General features: G+C 42.5%; 1 protein-coding gene across 5 annotated transcripts in view; it reads right to left on the reverse strand.

Annotated features, from left to right (window-relative positions):
* The window catches only part of FRMPD4 (FERM and PDZ domain containing 4), a 750,657-nt gene that overhangs the window by 75,246 nt on the left and 656,617 nt on the right, over window positions 1–18,794 (reverse strand). For all 5 annotated transcript variants that reach the window (XM_081042401.1, XM_081042403.1, XM_081042402.1 and 2 more), the window contains 2 exons: window positions 14,680–14,840; window positions 10,261–10,363 (listed from right to left, as the gene is read on the reverse strand). In XM_081042401.1, the coding sequence (XP_080898527.1) occupies window positions 10,261–10,363; window positions 14,680–14,840 (264 nt within the window). The remainder of the gene's footprint in view (window positions 1–10,260; window positions 10,364–14,679; window positions 14,841–18,794) is intronic.

Raw genomic sequence — 18,794 nt, forward strand, 5'->3', positions numbered from 1 at the left:
CCCAGAAATCCTTCCACATGGCTTTCCAGCCTCTTCCCCTTCTGCAGTTTGACAGGGACAAACAGGAAGCTATGCATTGAAGATGGCAGAGCTGCCAAACGGGGAGAGTCTGGGTTGGCTCCCTGTATTTACGCCCTGTCGGAGAGCTGTCCACCAATCAGGAGCAGCCCTTGCGGACTTTCTGTGATCGACAACTCCCAATGCGGATTTGTTACAGCAGCTGGTGCTATCCTAATCATGGTGTTAGTCCATCATTAAGAACCACACAGACTTGTGACAAAAATAGACAAATTCGTAAGTAATTATAACATTGTGTGGTCCAGATTATAATAAAGATGTGTATACATGTCAGTGGGTCAAGATATGGGAGCTATTAACTTTAAGGGGTGATCAGGGAGGATGAGGGAAAGCGTCACAAAAGTTTGTGATTTTTATTTCCTTATTTTTCTTTCCAAAAAGGATTTTAGATGGTCAGAGTTCAGAATATTTGCTTTATCTTTATTATTTTTGCTAGGGAAAAATAAAAAAAAAGCCTAGCACCCTCAGCTTCATGTCTTTGCCTCTATGTCCTGTTATCTTCAGATCAGGTCTCTTGAATTTTCATTGGTTTAAGTCAAGGGTGGCCAACAACAGCCTGTGGGCTACATCTGGCCTATCTCCTGTTTGTATAAATAAAGTTTTATTGGAATACAGCCATACCCATTGGTTTACATATTATTTATGGCTATGTATGTGCTACAATAGCAGCATCGAGTTGTTGTGACAGAGAGCATACGGCCTGCAAAGCCTAAAATATTTACTATCTGGTCCTTTGCAGAAAAAGTTTTGTGACCCCTGATTTATATCATTCCTCACTTAATCTCAGCCTCAGCAGGGCACATTCCAGTAGCCCCTAAATCTTTCCACACCCCCTTCACCCATATGACAACACTGAAATCACTCTTGTTCCAGCCACTGCCTTATCACACTGCTGCACACCTGTGTAGTCCCCCAAGTCAATTTCACTGACAATCCCTGCCGGGTTCTAGCGCCCCAGGGGTGAACCCTGGCAACTTTTGCAAACCCTGAGTTTCAGGGCTTTTTAATCATTCCCCAAGTTATCTTCATGCTAAAAGACGAGATTTCTACCCAGGTTCCTCTCTGGCTTTGAGTCCCAGGGTTTGTGCTCCAATCCTCTACTCTGCAACTTTAAGAGCGGTAATGACAACATCTGACACAAGCATGACCTAACTGATTACAAGTTACAAAGTGCTCTCACATACATTATCTCATTGAATCCTTAGATAAAGGCTTAGAAGTGTAAAATTCCTACCTCCATTTACAGACTAGGAGACCAAGACCCTGCAACGAAAGCAATTTGCTCACAATCATCAGCTATGGTGTTGATGCTGACCTCGATGGAGAAAACAACTCCCATTTATTAAGACCTTCTCATGTGCTCTTACTCTGCTAAGAGTTTTTCTCACTGTTGTTTATCTAATCCTTATGACAACTGTGTGAGGTAGGTCTTCATTTTATAGATCAAGAAACTGAGGATTATATCAATTGTCTTTCCCTAAGGTCCCACACAGCTAATCCATTGCAGAGGTAGGATTGGAATTCATATTTTTCTGATTTCTATGCCACATATCTTTTCATCGAGTAGCAGGATAATATTTTGAAATATTCACTGATGTCCCCCTCTCATCCCCACACCTCCATTTCTTTGCTCAGTTTGATCAGGTCTTTCTTTGCTCATTTGTTCAGACAGACCACACAACACTTACTGCCTCAGGACAGGGTTGTTATAGAACTAAAGAAATAGCTAGGTCCTAGGAACGACAAGTAAAAACTATAGGCTAGGAAAGATATTCGATAAATCAGAGTAAAACTTCCTTCTCTCCAGAATGGGGACTTGTCAGAGGATGGGAAGATGGAGTGTGTTTTAAGGTATGTAGAAGAGCACTGACTTGTGGTTACCTGGGAAAGAGCAGGCATGGCCCCTCTCTTTTCAGAAGCTGGTCTTCCAGGAAGAATTAATTGGGAATCCCCCAAAGAGCTTTGTGGAATTAAAGAGCACAGCAACCTGTGCCTTCTTTCCTAGTCAAAACCCTAGGAAAGTGACACGATCCTGGAGGGAATTAGCCCTAGAAATTAATCTTATGTCCCAGTACAACTCAGAAAGGGCAAGTGCACCCAAGATGAGAAAGAAGTGGCTAAGGGAGGGCTGACAGTGGTGAACAAGGGATGACACAGTAGCTCCCTGCCTAGGTGAGTGATCAAAGGCAGATCAGATGGGTACAAAGATATCTCAGCTAATTCTAGTGAGATGAATGATGTGACCAAAGGGTGGGTGTACTTCGCCTCTCCCAAAACCTCTCCCAACACTTCCTCCCACTGAACCAACCTCCCTTAAATGTACACTCGGTACTGTGGAAAATGGAATGAGATTCTTGCCCAGTCTACCCACCGTGTTGTTTGTAAAAGTTGGCTCTGCCTTTGAGCTCTTGGATCCCTTCTACTAGGATCTCTATGAAATGAGGCTTATACTTAAGTCCTCAGGACGTTCTGACCACAGGTTCAAAAATATATATATTTTTCGTCTTTTCAGCTACTTATGCAAATGGCATGGAATAATTTATAAATTTTTAGCTCTAAAGGATTAAAAGACTATCGCATAAGGCAATAATTATCTTCTTCCATTTTTTTCTTAATACAAGTAAGATGTTAAGACATTCAGCAGTGTCAACCATATGAGATCATTGAAAACTTGCCCTCGTTTAAAATTTTTTCTAGCTCTTCAATCTTCAACATCCATTTTCCACACATGAGTTGCATAAAAGCATCGACAGTAATGGAGAGATTTAATGAAAGAGTGGGAGATGGTCATTAATGAAATCTAAGGGACATTTAAATAATCTGGATGAAGCCATTTTTCTTATTAATTTTCATAATTATATGTCATTATACCCTTAATGAACAATGGATTCAAATCCCCTTTTCCATTTTATTCTTATTAGAATGTGTTTTCCCACACAGTCCATTTTCTAGAATCGCTGACCTCTTTCTCCCCAGGCTCTGTAATTTGCAATTGTCAGAAAACGTGTACACTGCAAGTGTGTATTAGGTGAGACCACAATTTGTAGTGTCAGCATGCCAAGAGGATGTTCTTTTGTGTTTTCACAGAAATTGCTTGCTGGTCTTACTATAATAAGGCCTTATTATATCATACATCATCATGCATATTTTATATGCTGGATGCTCGGTAGATGTTCTTTGCTTTGTTATTTTACTAAGCAGCACCGCTATGCACCCAAGCCCAGCTGAAATTAGACGGGAAGGTGACCTTCCTAATATATTCTTTTGCAGACACAATAGCCCTGGAACATGATCTGACTTGACTTTCTATTATAATTCTGATGAGGAGGGACTGATAAAAAGACAGACATGCTGAGATCTAATTTTCAGATGGGTCCCTTCTAAATGGCTTATTTTGCCCTTGTTAAACTTGCCGATCTCCCACCAACTGCAACAGGCAGGTAGTCCTGAGCACTTCCTACTAAAATCAAGGCAATTGCTTGGCAAACCTGGGATAGAAGACAGGCTAGGTGCGTATAATCCCCAAATGGAAGTGTCTATGGGGCATGGGTGCTAGAACCCAGGTTCTAGCGCCCGCTTATAGCTCTGTTGTTTGCTGGGCCCACCAAGTGACGACTTGGCATGCCCAACAGTCGAGCTTGTCCCCTTCGGACCACCACGTCCCAGTAATTTGGACTGGTTTTCTTCCACTCCCAGTGCACGCTTCCCTCCTTGCCCTGAGCAAGTGCTTCAACCTTTGTCAGCCTCAGTTTCCACTCTGTCATTTGGGTACAATAAACAGTACTTGCTCACTGGGCTGTTGAGAGGAATAAAGATGATGAGCAGGTCAAGAGCGTTCGCTCAGGAGCCGACTGGGTTTCACTCTACCTCTTACTAGCTATGGGATCTTGGGCATGTCCCTTAACCTTTCTGTGCCTCGGTTTCCTCATCTTTAAATGAGAGGTACATTGTACCCATTCACCATGGTGAAGACTGAATGAGTTACCACACAAAAAGTACTCAGGACAGGGCATAGTAAGCACCATGAAAATGTTAGCTGCTCTTAATATTAAGGAATGGAGGTGTTTAACAGAAGGGTGAACATATAATAAGGATCTAATACATGTTAACATGTCAATAAAGTGACCCTTAAAAGTTATCCACAAAGCCTTGACCTTGATTGTGTCAGTGAGCTGGATCACTTCTTTTGTAGGAATGTATGTGTTCTAGGAAGGCACGAATCCTCATTTTGGGCATTCTTGTTAGAATTATTGGAATAATCTCCCTGGTTTAAAGGGGAATTTGTATATTGGTTGGCATGTGGTTATATGTATTAGTTACTTAGGTAAAAGGAATGTCACTAAAAATTAGGAGTTTTGTCCTTTGTGAATTAAAGTAATGATTAGTAATTTATCACCTGTTCTTATTTCTTATTACAGTTATTTCTTATCATGTCTTCTCCCCAGAAATTCTCCCTACACCCAGAAGGGCAGATAGATGTGGGCAACCTTCTATAGATGTGGCCATCGCTATGGTACTGCCCACTAATGAGATCAGCAGGAATAATGAACTCAGGTAATGAGAGAAGACAGCTGGAGGGACAGTTAGCTGCTCTAGTGCAGAGGATGGGAGGAGGAGGACTCGTTTCCAGTTTGACCCTTGTGCCTTCTTACTATGGAGTGAGCAGCCCTCAGCTTCCACTGCTCTGTTGGAAAGGGGTAAGACTGAGCTGCTCACATCCTTGCCTCTTCAATGCTACCTTCTGATAGAGACAAAGGGAGAGGAAGGGAGCCAGTACATTCAATCTCCTGCCAGGGCTCTAAAATGGAGATTGGCACCAGGGGAGTCAAGGAACATTCTGATGTTATAAGCAAAATTTTGTGTATGTGTGGATTTTTCTGGATGGGGGGATAAGTCTGTGGTATTTATCAGATTGGCAAATGGATCTCTCATCCCCAAAAGACTAGTGCCTCCAGTCTAACACGAACCAGGAGATTTCTGTCGCCACCTTGAAGGGGCAACTGAGGAAGAGCAGAAGCAAATTATGAGGTTGTGGTTCAGGACAGTCACCTGGACAATGGATATTAGTGTACCTGCAGGTTGGAAAGTGACTGAGTGTCCATCAGGAGGGACTGGGGTTTCCAGGGACAAAGGAAAGATCTAGTTTTCAATTGCCTCTCCATGCATAAACCTGCCCTTCCACTCAAGACCAATGGCTACCCTTTACCACCATAACTGCATTTCTTCACATCCCCTCCATCTCCACAAAACATTCCTACTGAACACCAGCCTCCCCCTGAGCACATCATAAATATAGTGTAATTAATTAGAAGTCTCCTCCTTGGGGGCAGGAATCACGTCTTAGTTAGTTACATATCTCTAGTGCCCTACGTGACGTTTGCTACCTAGTTAATGCTCAATAACTGTTGAAGTCAATACATTTCATTGGGTTGGCTAGTCTTGGGAGATGGGGCATGCCTCATAACATCTATGAGTGATTATACCCCATCATTTTTTAAAATAAAATTTTAGAGACTGTCTTAAGTTAATTTGTCTAATTGTGAAAAGCCAAGGGAAATTATCCTTGGATACTTCCAAAGAAGAAAGCTATGGTCATTTGCAAAGGGCATCAGCTCTTCAAAGATTTTGCTCTTCGACCACTGGAAAGTATGAGCTAGAGTTAAGAACTGAGAAAACTATGAGATGAACAGAACTTGTCTAATTTCAGTGCAACAATTATAGCTCTTTTTTGAGGATACATGAAAAAAACCCAACTGTGGTTACTATAGCAGTAAATTGGCCTCCAAGAAACTCTTTCATTTTCTCAAGAAAAAAAAATTATAAATTTCTATAATAAAGCAATCAAATAAGAAAAATAATCCACAAAGAAACACAAATGTATCTGGAAACAAAAAATGATCCATGAGCCAATGCTGCAATGGGAGAAAAAAAGCACAAAACAAGACTAAAGCACTTAGGCAAGTAAATGGATGCCAATTTTTAAAGAGAGGATTTTACAGTGTTATTAAAATGATGAGTGTTTTTCCGAATTTCCTTAGTGACTAAGGAAATGGGATATTTTATTAAACAGAAAGGGAATTCATCTTGTGTAAGATATAGACATTAGAAAACGTATCGGCTGCGAAGCCCAATAAAAAAGAGATTATTTTATAAGAGCTAAATTTCTAGGTTAGTACACATATGGCAGACAGATGACTAAACTGATGGGAAGGCACAGGAAATTTTTCTTGCATGAACTTTCTCATTAGTGAGAAATACATTATTTCAAAATTCTGGTTTAATGAATTTGAAGGTATCAGTGACAATAAGAACTTCGCAACCAGCTGCATTTCCTCCCTGTGAATTGCACTGCGTCATTGTACTTAGATTGATTTGCTTAAAGTGAAGTACCTTGTTACTTTTAGGAAGATAAACTTATTGCCCTGAAATTAAAAGGGAGTGTGTTTTAGGATTACACGTTCACCATCTCAGCAGGATCCAGGGCCTACGTGCTTTTATCACTAGCAAACTCCTTTAAATCTGAACAACTTCCCCAGGCACCCAATGTGGGGGCTCGTCTGTTTTAAGGAGGTCCAACTTGAACAGGCATCACTAATCAGCGTAGTGTAGACTGTAAGTTCCCCGAAGGCTGGGCTTTGTCTCATCCATCCCTCTGTAGCGGGTGCCTAGCTCTGTGTCCTGCGCATAGTAGGTGACTAACGAATGTTTTCTGAGGCATGGATTCATTAGGTCACATTCAAATGTGCAGAATGTAGAGCTGAAGGAGGGCTGGGGGAAACCATCTAAACCTGTAGTTTTTGAAGAGTGCTCTTCAGAGCCCACTCCCTCCCTCAACACATTGTTACTGAGCACCTCCTGTGAGCCATGCCTGGGCACATGGCAGGGGACAGCATAGACAAGGTCTCTTTTCTCGTGGAATTTAGAATCCAGGCCACCTGATTCTACAACAAGCTACATTCCAGAATTAAACTGTGTCCTTGTGACCTATCCCTGAGACACTGGCAAAGGGACACTTAAACCACATTGTAAAGTGAGCTGCAAACAAGTGGGATCCCCCAGAATTTTCTAGGAGGAGGCACAGTGTGATCAGCTTCTACCAGCCACCACCTCTTCCTCTTCTTCCCAGCCTGCATAAGAAGGCCAGCAAGGGTGGGACAGAGCACTGTGGCCTTGGCAGCATGGCCGTGATCTGGTGAGAGTTTACTTCCTCCCCTCTGTGATGAGGTCAAGTGGACCTCTTGAACACTAGCTGGTCTTGCTAGGGGCTTATCCGAGAGATTTGGTCGGGAAATCTATCAGCAAGAGGGTGAAAGAGCCTGAGCCAGACCTCCCATGTATGTTACTGTGCGGTGGCGTGGCTCCTCAGGGGGCCCCCCTCTCCTGCCACCAAAGAGCTCACATACGAGTTTCACAGGAGAGCCAGCATGCAGCTACCGGTGACACCAAGGGAGTCGACAGCCAATGCTAGTCAGAGGAGCAGCCACTGTCCCCCAAGAGAGGGCTCTAACTATGGGCAGTGATGCAAGAAGCCCTCAGCTTTGTCTCTCCTATTCCCCTCCCAACCTCCAGCCCAGAGGAGCCAGGCCTTGAGAAGGCAAAGAGAGTTTTATGGACCTGAAGTATTTCATGACATTTAAAAAGCATGCATGTTTTCCATTTCAATCCATTTGTTATTGAGCGATCCACAATCTCTTTATCAAGTATGTAGGAATCTTGCAGTGATCACAACCCCCGTTTGAGAGAAATTCTCTGTGTATATTATGCGAGGTTTTAGTCTAATTTGGCTCAACCAAAGAAAATGCAATCAGTGACCTTACTGTCTCCTAAAGCAGGGCTTGGCACACTTTTTCTGTAAAGGGCCACAGAGTAAATATTTTAGTCTTTGCGGGCCACAGGTCTTTGGTGCAAGTATTCACCTCTGCCATTGTAGGGAGTAAGCATTCTTAGACAACATGCAAATGACTGGCTGTGGCTGTTTTCCAATAAAACTTTATTTGTGGACTCTGAGATTTGAATTTCATATGATTTTCATGTGTTGCAAAATATTCTTCTTTTATTTTTTCCAGCCCTTCAAAAATGGTAAAACCCATTCTTAGCTCATGGGCTGTGCAAAACAGGTGGCAGGCTGGATCTGGACTGCAAGCTGCCATTTGCTACCCCTCTTTTAATTGGTTCATTTACTCAACAAATATTCATTGAGCTTCATTACATATGAAGTCTAAACAGACACTTTTGTTTACAGAGATACCATTTTCTTCCTCAGTGCATTAAACCAGAAGGAAACAACAAAATCTTTCTAAATGCCCCTGGAAGGATCGCTAGGAGATGATCACACTTTTAGATAGCATTTTCTCCATCTTTGTCCTGCAGCAGACAATTCAGTCACAGCGAATACAAACACAGATATTTCATTTCCTCTATCATCCTCTAGGCATAGAAATCAATAGGACTGATCACAGAGGCGTGTGCCTAGGGGAAAACAAAATGACTGTGTGACCTGCCATCAGGCTTAAACATGGCACTCCAGGATGCCAACTCATAAGGCTCAAAGCCAGCCTGGATGAGGTATGTTCCCGCTGACACCCACACACATGTCAAGAGAAAAGCGATTCCAAATAATAACATTGTAGTTCCCTCCAAGGGCTCGAAAATATGAAGTCACTCCCGATTCCTGCATTCCTGGTCCACAGGAAGATTGGAGGTGCTCCCAGGTGTCACCCCCCATACAGGGTGAATCTGACATGAGCCTCAGTGCTGGCTCCTGGATAGAAATACCCTTGCAGATTTGGATGACAGGCACGCCTTTGCAGCCAGCTGTGAAGGTTCCATTATGTTAGGCCTGGGCTAAAGCAGGGTGACCAATCATTCTGGGACTGACGGGTTTCCCAGGACATGAGCCTCTCCATGCTAAAACGGGGACTGCTGGCCACCGTACTAGTCGGCCCCCTCTATTTCTATTTCTCTATCTTCTCACCCTGCTCCAAGTTCTTCCAAGGATGCAGGACCATCCAACACTTCTCTGTGAAGCAGAAACTCAACTAGGCTCGGGGAAGAACTGTCTGTGGAAAACCCCAGAAATACTCCACTTAATGCCTCTCCCAAAGCACAGATGTACTTTTTGCTATGAGACAGCAGACATGGTGGAAGATCCCCTTCTCAGTTTAAAGTGTTTCGATGCGTGAATCCCTTCATATAATAGGCACAGCTTCATTTGGAAAGGTTCTGAAGACCCCTTTTGTCCTAAATACACTGAGCGAGTGTAACTCCAGGAGGCTTCTGAGGAGATTCTTGACCTGATATTTTAACATCGAATAGAATATATTTTCTGGTGCCCCATTAAGAACATCACATAACAAATTATTTACATCTATAATAAAACTAAACCAATCAACCAAGCACATTTTTAAACTGTCCTACGCTTGACCTAATTATCCTTTTGCTTCAGTTGATTTCAAAACTCACTAATGAATCACTCAGTCAAGTATGAAAAACCAGTGAACTATATGTTTTTGTATCTGTGGGACTATGTATATAAAATTACTCATGACTTAATCTAAATTCAGGTATTGCATTTTGATTTTCTTGGTTATGGAATATCAATGTGGTAGTAATTTTGGAAGGAAAAGAAAACACAACTTTTGGATATAGTGATGGAAATAAGACTTGCCTCATATGTGGGATATAGCACTGAAAACAATAAAGGAACCAGACAAACAAAAACTCATAGACACAGACAATAGTTTAGTGGTTACCAGAGGTTAAGGAGGGAGGGGGGTTGTAGAAGAGAATAAAGAGGGTCAAATGTATGGTGAGGGAAGGAGAACTGACTCTGGGTGGTGAGCACACAATGCAATATATAGATAATGTAGTACAGAAATGTACACCTGAAACTTATATCATTTTACTAACCAATGTCACCCCAATAAATGTAATTTAAAAAGTCAAAAAACATTTCAGCTTTAGTCTATGCACCCTGAACGCTAGCACAGAGTGAGCAATTAAGTGTTTTGTGTTTATGTGTCTTTCATTAGAGGTCAGCGTCACCAGCATTTTCAAGGTGAATGTGTGGGCTTGAGTTTCTACCCTAAACTGGCCCAGGAAGCCCTGCCTCTGCTGGAAGAGGCCCTGGTGCTGTGCAGCAGCTTTCTGGGCAGGACAGGGCACGGAGATTGAGTCACCCACCTGACCAGGTCGATGACCCGCTCCCTCGGTGCAGCGCTGACCGGTTCGTCATTAATCGTTACGATCTGATCTCCTGGGATCAGCTTCCCTTCCGAGGGGCCACCTGGAGACAAATAAGAGAGAAGTGTGGGTGAAACCACTGCTAATCCATCGGCAGCCTCCTTTCCGGATCATGATATACAGTGAGCAAATGGAACTATCGGCAAAAACAAAAGCCAACCCAACCTGGGTGTCTGCTACATGCGTGCTCCTCAACCCTGGCAGCACGTTAGAAAGAACTGGAGGGGCTGGACAAGGCTATTGCTCAGGCTAAACCCTGGCCAACTAAATCTGAATCTTTGGAGGTGGGACTCAGGCAGCAACATTTCTCTAAAATTTCCCAGGCGAGATTGAGACTCAGCGGCCCGGCAATGCTTCTCACTTAAATGGACACATGAGTCACCCGGGGACCTTGTTAGCCTGCAGACTGATTCAGTAGGTGGGGAGGAGTGTGAGCTGAGGATGCATTTGTCACAAGCTCCCGGGGGCTGTGCATTGTATTGGCCCACTGACCAAACTCTGAGCATCGAGGCCTCTAGAAGATGGTATTCCTCCAACAGGTAGCCAAAACAGTCGTGTTGATGCCCTACAGCCAAAGCTGCGACAACCTGGGCACACCTGGCACAGAACAAAGTTGCATTTATTTACCCACTGCAACTAGGGAGAGCACATGCTGTGGGGAATTGGAAGACCACCCAATCAGAGGGTGCCAGGGAGGACGTCTAGGGCTTGGACTGTATTACGTGCTTTGGGGAGGGTTCAAAGAAGTGGGAGTTTGCTCTCAGGAAGTTGGGGCAATTCTAGCTCAGCATCTTCATAATCCTTGTCTGAAACGTGGGAGGAAAGAAGTAGAGCTAAAGCTGGGACTGGTAAAGGAATAGCAGTCACTCGTATCAGGCTGTTAGGTCATTCTGTCGCGTGGACTGACTGTGCTTGCATGTGTCGGGGCTCACACGTGATTCCAGAGGACTCTTGTTTGGTCCTGATTCATCACAGTCACAGCTTTTCTCTTTCAGTTGTTTCTCCAAAGAGGAGGTAGGGAACTAGTATTTGTGGAACATCTATTATGCACCGGGCAATTGACTAAATGCTTTGCCTAGTAACCTCACTGAACACTGTAATCCCTTCTATATGAGATAACCGAGGCTCAACACAGGCTAAAGAATTGGCTGGAAGGATAGGACTGGGTCCCAGCTTAGGTCTGTGGACTCTTCCAAGTTCAGAGAGGCCAACATCTCTTTTGAACTTGCACTTATAATTCAAAAGCTGATCACCACCAGGTCTCCTGACATATAAAGTTAAAACTATAGCCGCATGAAGCACACATCTATATGAAATAAAATCTGTAAACAAATACTTCGATAATCTACAATACCCTCACATGTCTAATGAACTTACTTTCTGATTAATGATATGGTGCTATAATTTTAACTTTACTTCCAGAGGTCTGTCACTGTGTAATAGAAGCAGCTGAAATATTATTGCTTCAAATATTGTCACTATTTCTTTATTCAGAAATTGAAATGAACACTTCAGACCCAGAATATGGAACTCAAAGTAATTCAGTTGTTCTCCACCCACCTAGACACTTGGCATGTGTGTCATTCAAGCTGGAGCATAAACTTATCTTCTTTCTTGGGAGTGGGAGCGGGGAGGAACCTTAACATGGTTCCATATCAATGATAGAAAATATTCATTTCAAGATGTGGGAACTAAGAGTCAGTGTTTGCACACATAAGGAATTCTGAAAATCACTTGGGAGACTTTTTATAACTGTTGGGTAATGTGCAAGCCATCACTCCAATTCAGTCAAACAAATGGTTAGAAATCAAATGCTGGTCAAAGACAGAAAGTTTTTCAAAACAATTATTTCAATGATGAGTGTTAATGACTCTGATGAGAAAAGCACTTGCCAATTAACAGGACATACTCTTAACATTTGACCTATTTTTTTGATCAAAGGGAAATATTCTTATTTAATCAAGTGACTTGAATCAAAAATTCTAGAGATAGCAACATACAGTTCCTTCCAAAATATGAAGCAGTGGCACATATCAGAATTGTCTCATGCCCTTTAGTCTGAAGGCTGGTTGTCTGGTATAGAAAATCTGGTCACGTCGCTGAAATCACTAGGGACTTCAGTAGAGTCATTTTTATGACAGACACAGTTTATTTGACCAGAATTTTCACTCATAAAAATGACTGGAAATGGTACTCTTTGACCTCTGTTTTCAGTTTTTTATATTCTTCTCAAAATTGTCGAACAGTGGGTGTTAGCATCTGAAGCTAAGGAGAATTGAAGACAAGGAAGGGAAGAGGTGGAAGGAACAGTGAAGCAATACAAGAAATTGAAAAGCAAGACTTGAAATCTCCAGTCAGCTCTCAGGAGGACACCCCCTTAAGAGAATCTCATAACCAGAGATGATCAAATATCTCACTATTACAAAACAGCATGTCAAATGTGACCTCGTTTGGGAAAACAATAGGAGTATACACACACATATATTATATATATGTATATATGATACATAATATATGTATATGTGTGCACAGAATTGTCATATTCTCTGTGTATATGTTAATAATGCTCAATTCTCAGTGGTAGGAACTCAGGTGATATTTTGTCACTTTCTCCTCTCTACTATCTACTATGTTGTATTTTTTTATAAAGCATATGTATTATTTTATCATAAAAAGCAACAAATCTCTTTTATTTTAAGGATAAAATTCTCAATTCTGTCGAGCTCGACAACACCACATTGAGAACTAAAATATGACCTGTGGCTAAGGAAATCAACAGCTTGGCAGACAGAGTAAGAAGTTGTGTGGTGAGACAATAGTAGGAGAGCAAAGGAAACGTAGTCTCTGCACGAGTCGAAAGTGGTTGACTGTATTAGCAGTGCTTACCCTGGGGCATATTATGTCAAAAGAATAAAAAGTGAAAAATTAAATCAACTTAAAAAAATCTCTATTAGTTCACTTAGTTGGCTTTCATTACTCTTAACTAACAGACACAGCTGGTCGAATATTTTCGTTTAATAATAATAAACATTATGGAATAAGTATGTACCTGGCCCTCTTCTAATGTATTTCATTTTATCTCTAGGCCTGTAAGGTAGATACTACTACGATCTTCATTGTCCAGATGATATAGAGAAGTTACATCAAACTGAAATGCAGGAGACTTAACACGGAAGCGACACAATCTAATAAGGGACAGAGAGAGGCAGGATTCAAATCCATCAAAGCCAGGCAGTCTGATGCCAGAGTCTGTGCACTTTACTGCTGAGCTCTGTCACTCATTTGGAAAACCCCGGAGAGAAACAGCACAGATGATAGTCTCCTTTGGTCTGAAGATAAATTCAATACAAGTGCATTAAAATAAGCACATCAATATGTATAATAATTAAATAATTAAAAGAGCATTTTTTCTAGAAAGGCAAAGGCCGCCCACTGCAGGCAACTGCGTGACCATCCATTACATTAAACTGTGTTGCTAGTGGAACACCTGTCTCCTCTTATGAGAATGATGTTAATTATCTGACCATATTGTAGAATGTACAAGGTTTGCCACCCACTGTATCAGTCAGTGTTTACTGTATAACAAACTCAGTAGGGTACCCAATAATCATTTCTTCTCATGTTTATGGGTCTTTAGATTGGCTGATCCAGGCCAGGCTCGGATGGACACTGCAGATCAGGCTGTACTTAGCTCTAGGCTGTAGGCTGGCTGCCGAAAGCGTTCATTTTGGGGCTTAGGCTGAAAGGGTAGCAGCCACTTGAGGGAAATTCTTATGGTCATGGCAGAAACCCAAGAAACAAGCTCAACTGCACAAGCATATCTCAAGCCTTTGCTTGTCATTTTTGCTGATACGCCAGTAGGCCAAGTCAGTCACCTGGTCCAGCCTAATAGCGATGGGCTAAGAAAATACCTTCTGCCTCTAGTGGGAAGGAAGCGGAGTGCATCTTTGTAAAATTATCCAACTACACCCATGATTAGATCCCACCGTAACTTAAATAATACTTCCTGCTTTTTTTTTTCGCTAAGGAGATCGTCAGGAGCTTACCGAAATATAGTACAGTGCCTGCCTCTTATTATTTCCATTCACACATTAAGAAGTGGGTCATTTCCTTGGTCACAAATGATGGATAAATGTTTTCCTAAGTCAAGCAATATAATGGATTTGGCAGTCTAACCCTGGTTTGCAGAGCCATTTCTGTCCCTCTGGTGGTCTGACTCTATCCAGGTGTTGGGAAAACTCAACTAGTCTTCCCAGCCTGAAATGGAACAGTACAAAATGAATGAAACTGAATAGTCATCATTCTAGCAGAGTGTGATGGATGGTCCCAGGAGACCGAGGAGTGGGTTTGGGTGCTTACCTGGTGTTACTGAGCGAACAACCACTGGCTTTTCACTCCCTGCCACGAAACCAAATCCCAGGACAGGGTCCCTCCTCATCTCCACCTTCCGTGGAGCCGGAGGGATGATTTGGCAGCTCTCCAACCGAGGGTCATCAAATGGGATTGCCTGTGTCATGTGACTGTGGGGAAAACACACACGAGAGAAACAAGGCATCAATGTATGTGTTAGGCAATGGCCTGGTAATCACATTCTGTCTAGTTTCCAAATCTTCCATTGTCTATTTGGTAGAGAGTGGGAATGGTGTGGGGAGACCGTTCATGGTTCTTGCATGGCCTCCTTAGTCCTTGAAAACTCTAGGCCCACTTCCGCTTTAGGCCTTTGCACAGGCTGTGCCCTGAAATGAAAATCCTTGTCCTGCAGATATCTGTATGGCTCATCCTCACCTCTCCCAAGTCTCTGTTCAAATGTGACCTTCTTAAAGAGGATCATCCTGGTCACACACTTTAAAATTGCAACCCTGCTTTCCCCACACTGAGATCCCTTTACCCTCTACTATCCCCCCCCCAGCACTAATCACTTGCTAATGTGCCATGGGATATACTCATTTTAATGCTTATTTTTAGTGTTTTGCTCTTCACACTAGAATGTAGGCTCCATGAGGGCAAGCAACTTGGTTTCATTCACTGATTTATCCTCGGTGCCTTGAACGGTGCCTGGCATGTAGTGGATTCTCAATAAATAACTAAATTAATAAGTAGAGAAAAAGATACTTCTTTGTGGAAAACTATAAAATTATAATATATGCTGAGAAAGAACCTCAGAGAATTACAGACATTAAGTAGGTAATGTGTATGGCTTCTGGCGCCAGTGAAATTGAAGTGATAGGGATCATTTTGGTGGTAATAGGTTATCCTGGTATTGAACACATTCCCCCTCTCCAAAGACGGTGAACAATAAGCTCTTGGCATTTCTTTCCTGGAGAGATTTTCAAATGATTCAAATGAATCTTTTTGTTAACATTGAAATTTTCAGAAGTCTTATGAATAATCTAAGCTTGAAATGTGTATAGCATTCAAAAATTTTCAAAATGCTTCCACAAATATCTCATTTGACCCACAAAGCAACCTTGAGAATGAGGGAGCAGAGAAGGTATTATTATCTGCATTTACCAGTAAGGAAACTGAGATCAAAATAGTGGCTTCTTGTTACTCAGGGCCCATGGCTGGTATGTCAGAGTGTCGGGTTGAAAACCAACTCCTGTAACTCTTACTGAAATCTTCACATGCACGTTGTCCAAGGAAGATTTCTTTTGAGGGAAGAGTTATCACTTTGAACTCTAGAAAGCTCCTTAAGTAATGTAAGCCAAGATTATTCCAATAACATGGACTTAATTCAATTTTCTCTCCGTCTAATCTTCTTCAATAAGTAAAAGCACATCATTTTTAAATACGTTGAAAGATGCTACTCTGTATGCCATCTGGACAACATATTGTTCAAATGTAATAAAGAAAGACAGAGAAGGAGGAATCCTGTTGTCCTGTGTAATTAATAAGAGTTAAGAAAAATCAATGAAAACCATCCAGGATCTGTCCTTTAGGCATATATCACTGACTAGGAAAATAGAGTTTAAAATCCCTTTGAAACAGAAAGGAAATGTCTGTGATTTAGCAGCTTGTGATCTGGAACTCTAGGTAAAAGAGAAGTGTTAGTTGACAACTAACACGTTGTGTACCACGTGCTGATACTCATCTGTTATCTTATTCATCCTCAGAACCCCCTTACGATGGAGCCAGTTGAGCCCACCCAATTTCTCTTTGCAAATGCCGAGAGAAGAAGAATAACTGCGCCAAGGTCATGTCATTCTCTTCTCAGGTGTCAGCCAGGTGTGATTCACACCAAGTCTTCTGATTCTAAGTGTCAAGCGCTTGACTAGCTACATAATTTGCAAGGACAGTGAAAAATGAAAAGGTGGAGCCCTACGATTAAGAACTTCAAGACAGCAGAACATAAAACCCAGTCCAGGGCCCTGTGTGACTGCATGGGTCCCATGGCCATGAAGATGGCCCTGGTGCTATCCCCAATGTCCCACCAGCATTCTACAAACATCCAAGCTCAGGGAAGAGGCATAATGGGGACAAAAGGGAGGGGCTGTCTTATGTGAAATTGCAGGTGTTTGTGTGGACCTAGAGATTAGACATGGCTACCATGGTGGTGCATATGTTTGGGATGGAGGGAGGTGGGCAGACCTCAAGTGGGCAGCAGGTCACATGGAGAAGACTAGTATTCCGAAGAACAGAATTCAAGATCCTGATTAAACCAGCAAACCGAGGCAGAGTGAAGCCCAGTACCTAGGACAGGAGCCCTGGGCAGGGAAGGACTGAGACACAGGGAACAGGTGGGGAAGTCAAGGCTGGGAACCAGGATACCAGGAGGACCTCTGAAGTTCCCACAGCAGGACTCATTGGGCAGGAACTTGACCCCCTGGGCAGTGATCTCTCACAGACCTGAAACAGGCATGGCTGTGTGTGCCTGGGGGAGAATGGGGCCTCTTGGGGGGTAGACATTGTTCTGTCCTCTTGTTTCTTCTTGCAAGAGAGCTCCAGCTCACAGCGTGTAGTTCTTGAGCTACTTTTTGAAACAAGTCTCTCCTTTTATCCCCAAATGGAACAAAGGAAAAGAGGGAGAAGAAATCCACATTTTCAGATTCTGGCCCTGAGCTCTGAGCTTGCACCATAATCCACAGAAGACATACGAGTATTCTATATGAGGAAGGCTATAGAGGGGAAGCGACTCGCTAATGGTCACATGTGTTACAGAACAGAGACTTGAACCCTGGTTGGTATAACTCTCAATTCCAAGTATAGAGAAGGACTGAGAGAGACTTTCCCATTGCTGGTGCCAGTTCTGTAAAAAGCTTCCAGCAGTGGTTCCCAAGCTTTCCTGCACATTAGAATCACCTAAGAAGCATTAGAAAAGTTCTAATGACCAGGTTTCAACCCCGACGAATGAAATCAGAATATCGGGGGTGGAAGCCAGGATCAATTTTTAAAAAGATTCCCCAGGTGATTTCAAAGTGCAGCAAGGTTTGGGAACCATTCACTTGCCCAGGGAAGGGTGGGTTTTCGTACGTCTTCTTGATAAAGAAAAGAGGACCCAGTGATATCCCGATTACCAGCTCTAGCACCCATTGTATATTTAAGTTAAAATCTTGAAATCATCTGTAGCTAGATTGTCCTCTTTCCACTATGTGATAAAGTAATAGTCTCTATTTTTTAATTCATCATTCATTCAATAACTATTATATTATTACTTTATTAATACCTGACATTTATTAAGCACCAATTTCATGCTAAGCATTTTTTGAAATGCTTTCCATATGTTAGTTTATTTAAGTCTCCAAAACAACCACATAATGCATTCATTTAATCAACAAATATTTGTTGAACACCCACTGGCTTCTCATTTCTGGGAATACAATAGGAACAAAAGCAAAATAATAAAGTAAAATGTTCACTCTAGTTCAGAGACAGAGAATAAACTAATACATTAGTAAAATGTATGGCATGTCAGAAAATTATGAACACTAAGGAGAAAAATAATGCAAAGAGGAAGGATAGAGAGTTGCTGGGTGAGGGTACTGCAGGGTGATATCAGCGGCCAGGAAATGCCTGGGGGAGGAGCATTTCCAGTAGAGGGACCACCAAGTGCAAAGGTCCTAAGGCCTGACTTGCCTGGTGAGAGCATGCCTGAAGGACAGCCCAGAGGCCAGTTGAGGGGTGGGGAGGCTGGAGGCCGTGAGGGTGTGGTAAAGAAGGGATGAAGGGAAATCCAAGATCACACGGGCTCTTCGAAGGACTCTGTGTTTTGTTCTGAGTGAAAAGAGGGCTATTGGAAGGTTCTGAGTGGAGTAATGTGATAGCTGTTATACTGAGAACAGACAGAAGGCGACGCTGGTGGAAGCAGGGAGGGCATTTCAGGGCCCATTGCATCAATCCTGACAAAATATCATGGTGGCTTGGACCAGGGTGAGAGTGGCAGAGATGGCAAGAAATTGTCGGGTTTTTAACATATTTGGAGGCCATTCTGACAGAGCAGGGGTGAAACTCTTACTCTGGAAACTTCTTCCTGCACA

Source organism: Rhinolophus hipposideros (genome assembly GCF_964194185.1).
Source record: "Rhinolophus hipposideros genome assembly, chromosome: X".
In the NCBI taxonomy this organism is placed as follows: Eukaryota; Metazoa; Chordata; class Mammalia; order Chiroptera; family Rhinolophidae; genus Rhinolophus; species Rhinolophus hipposideros.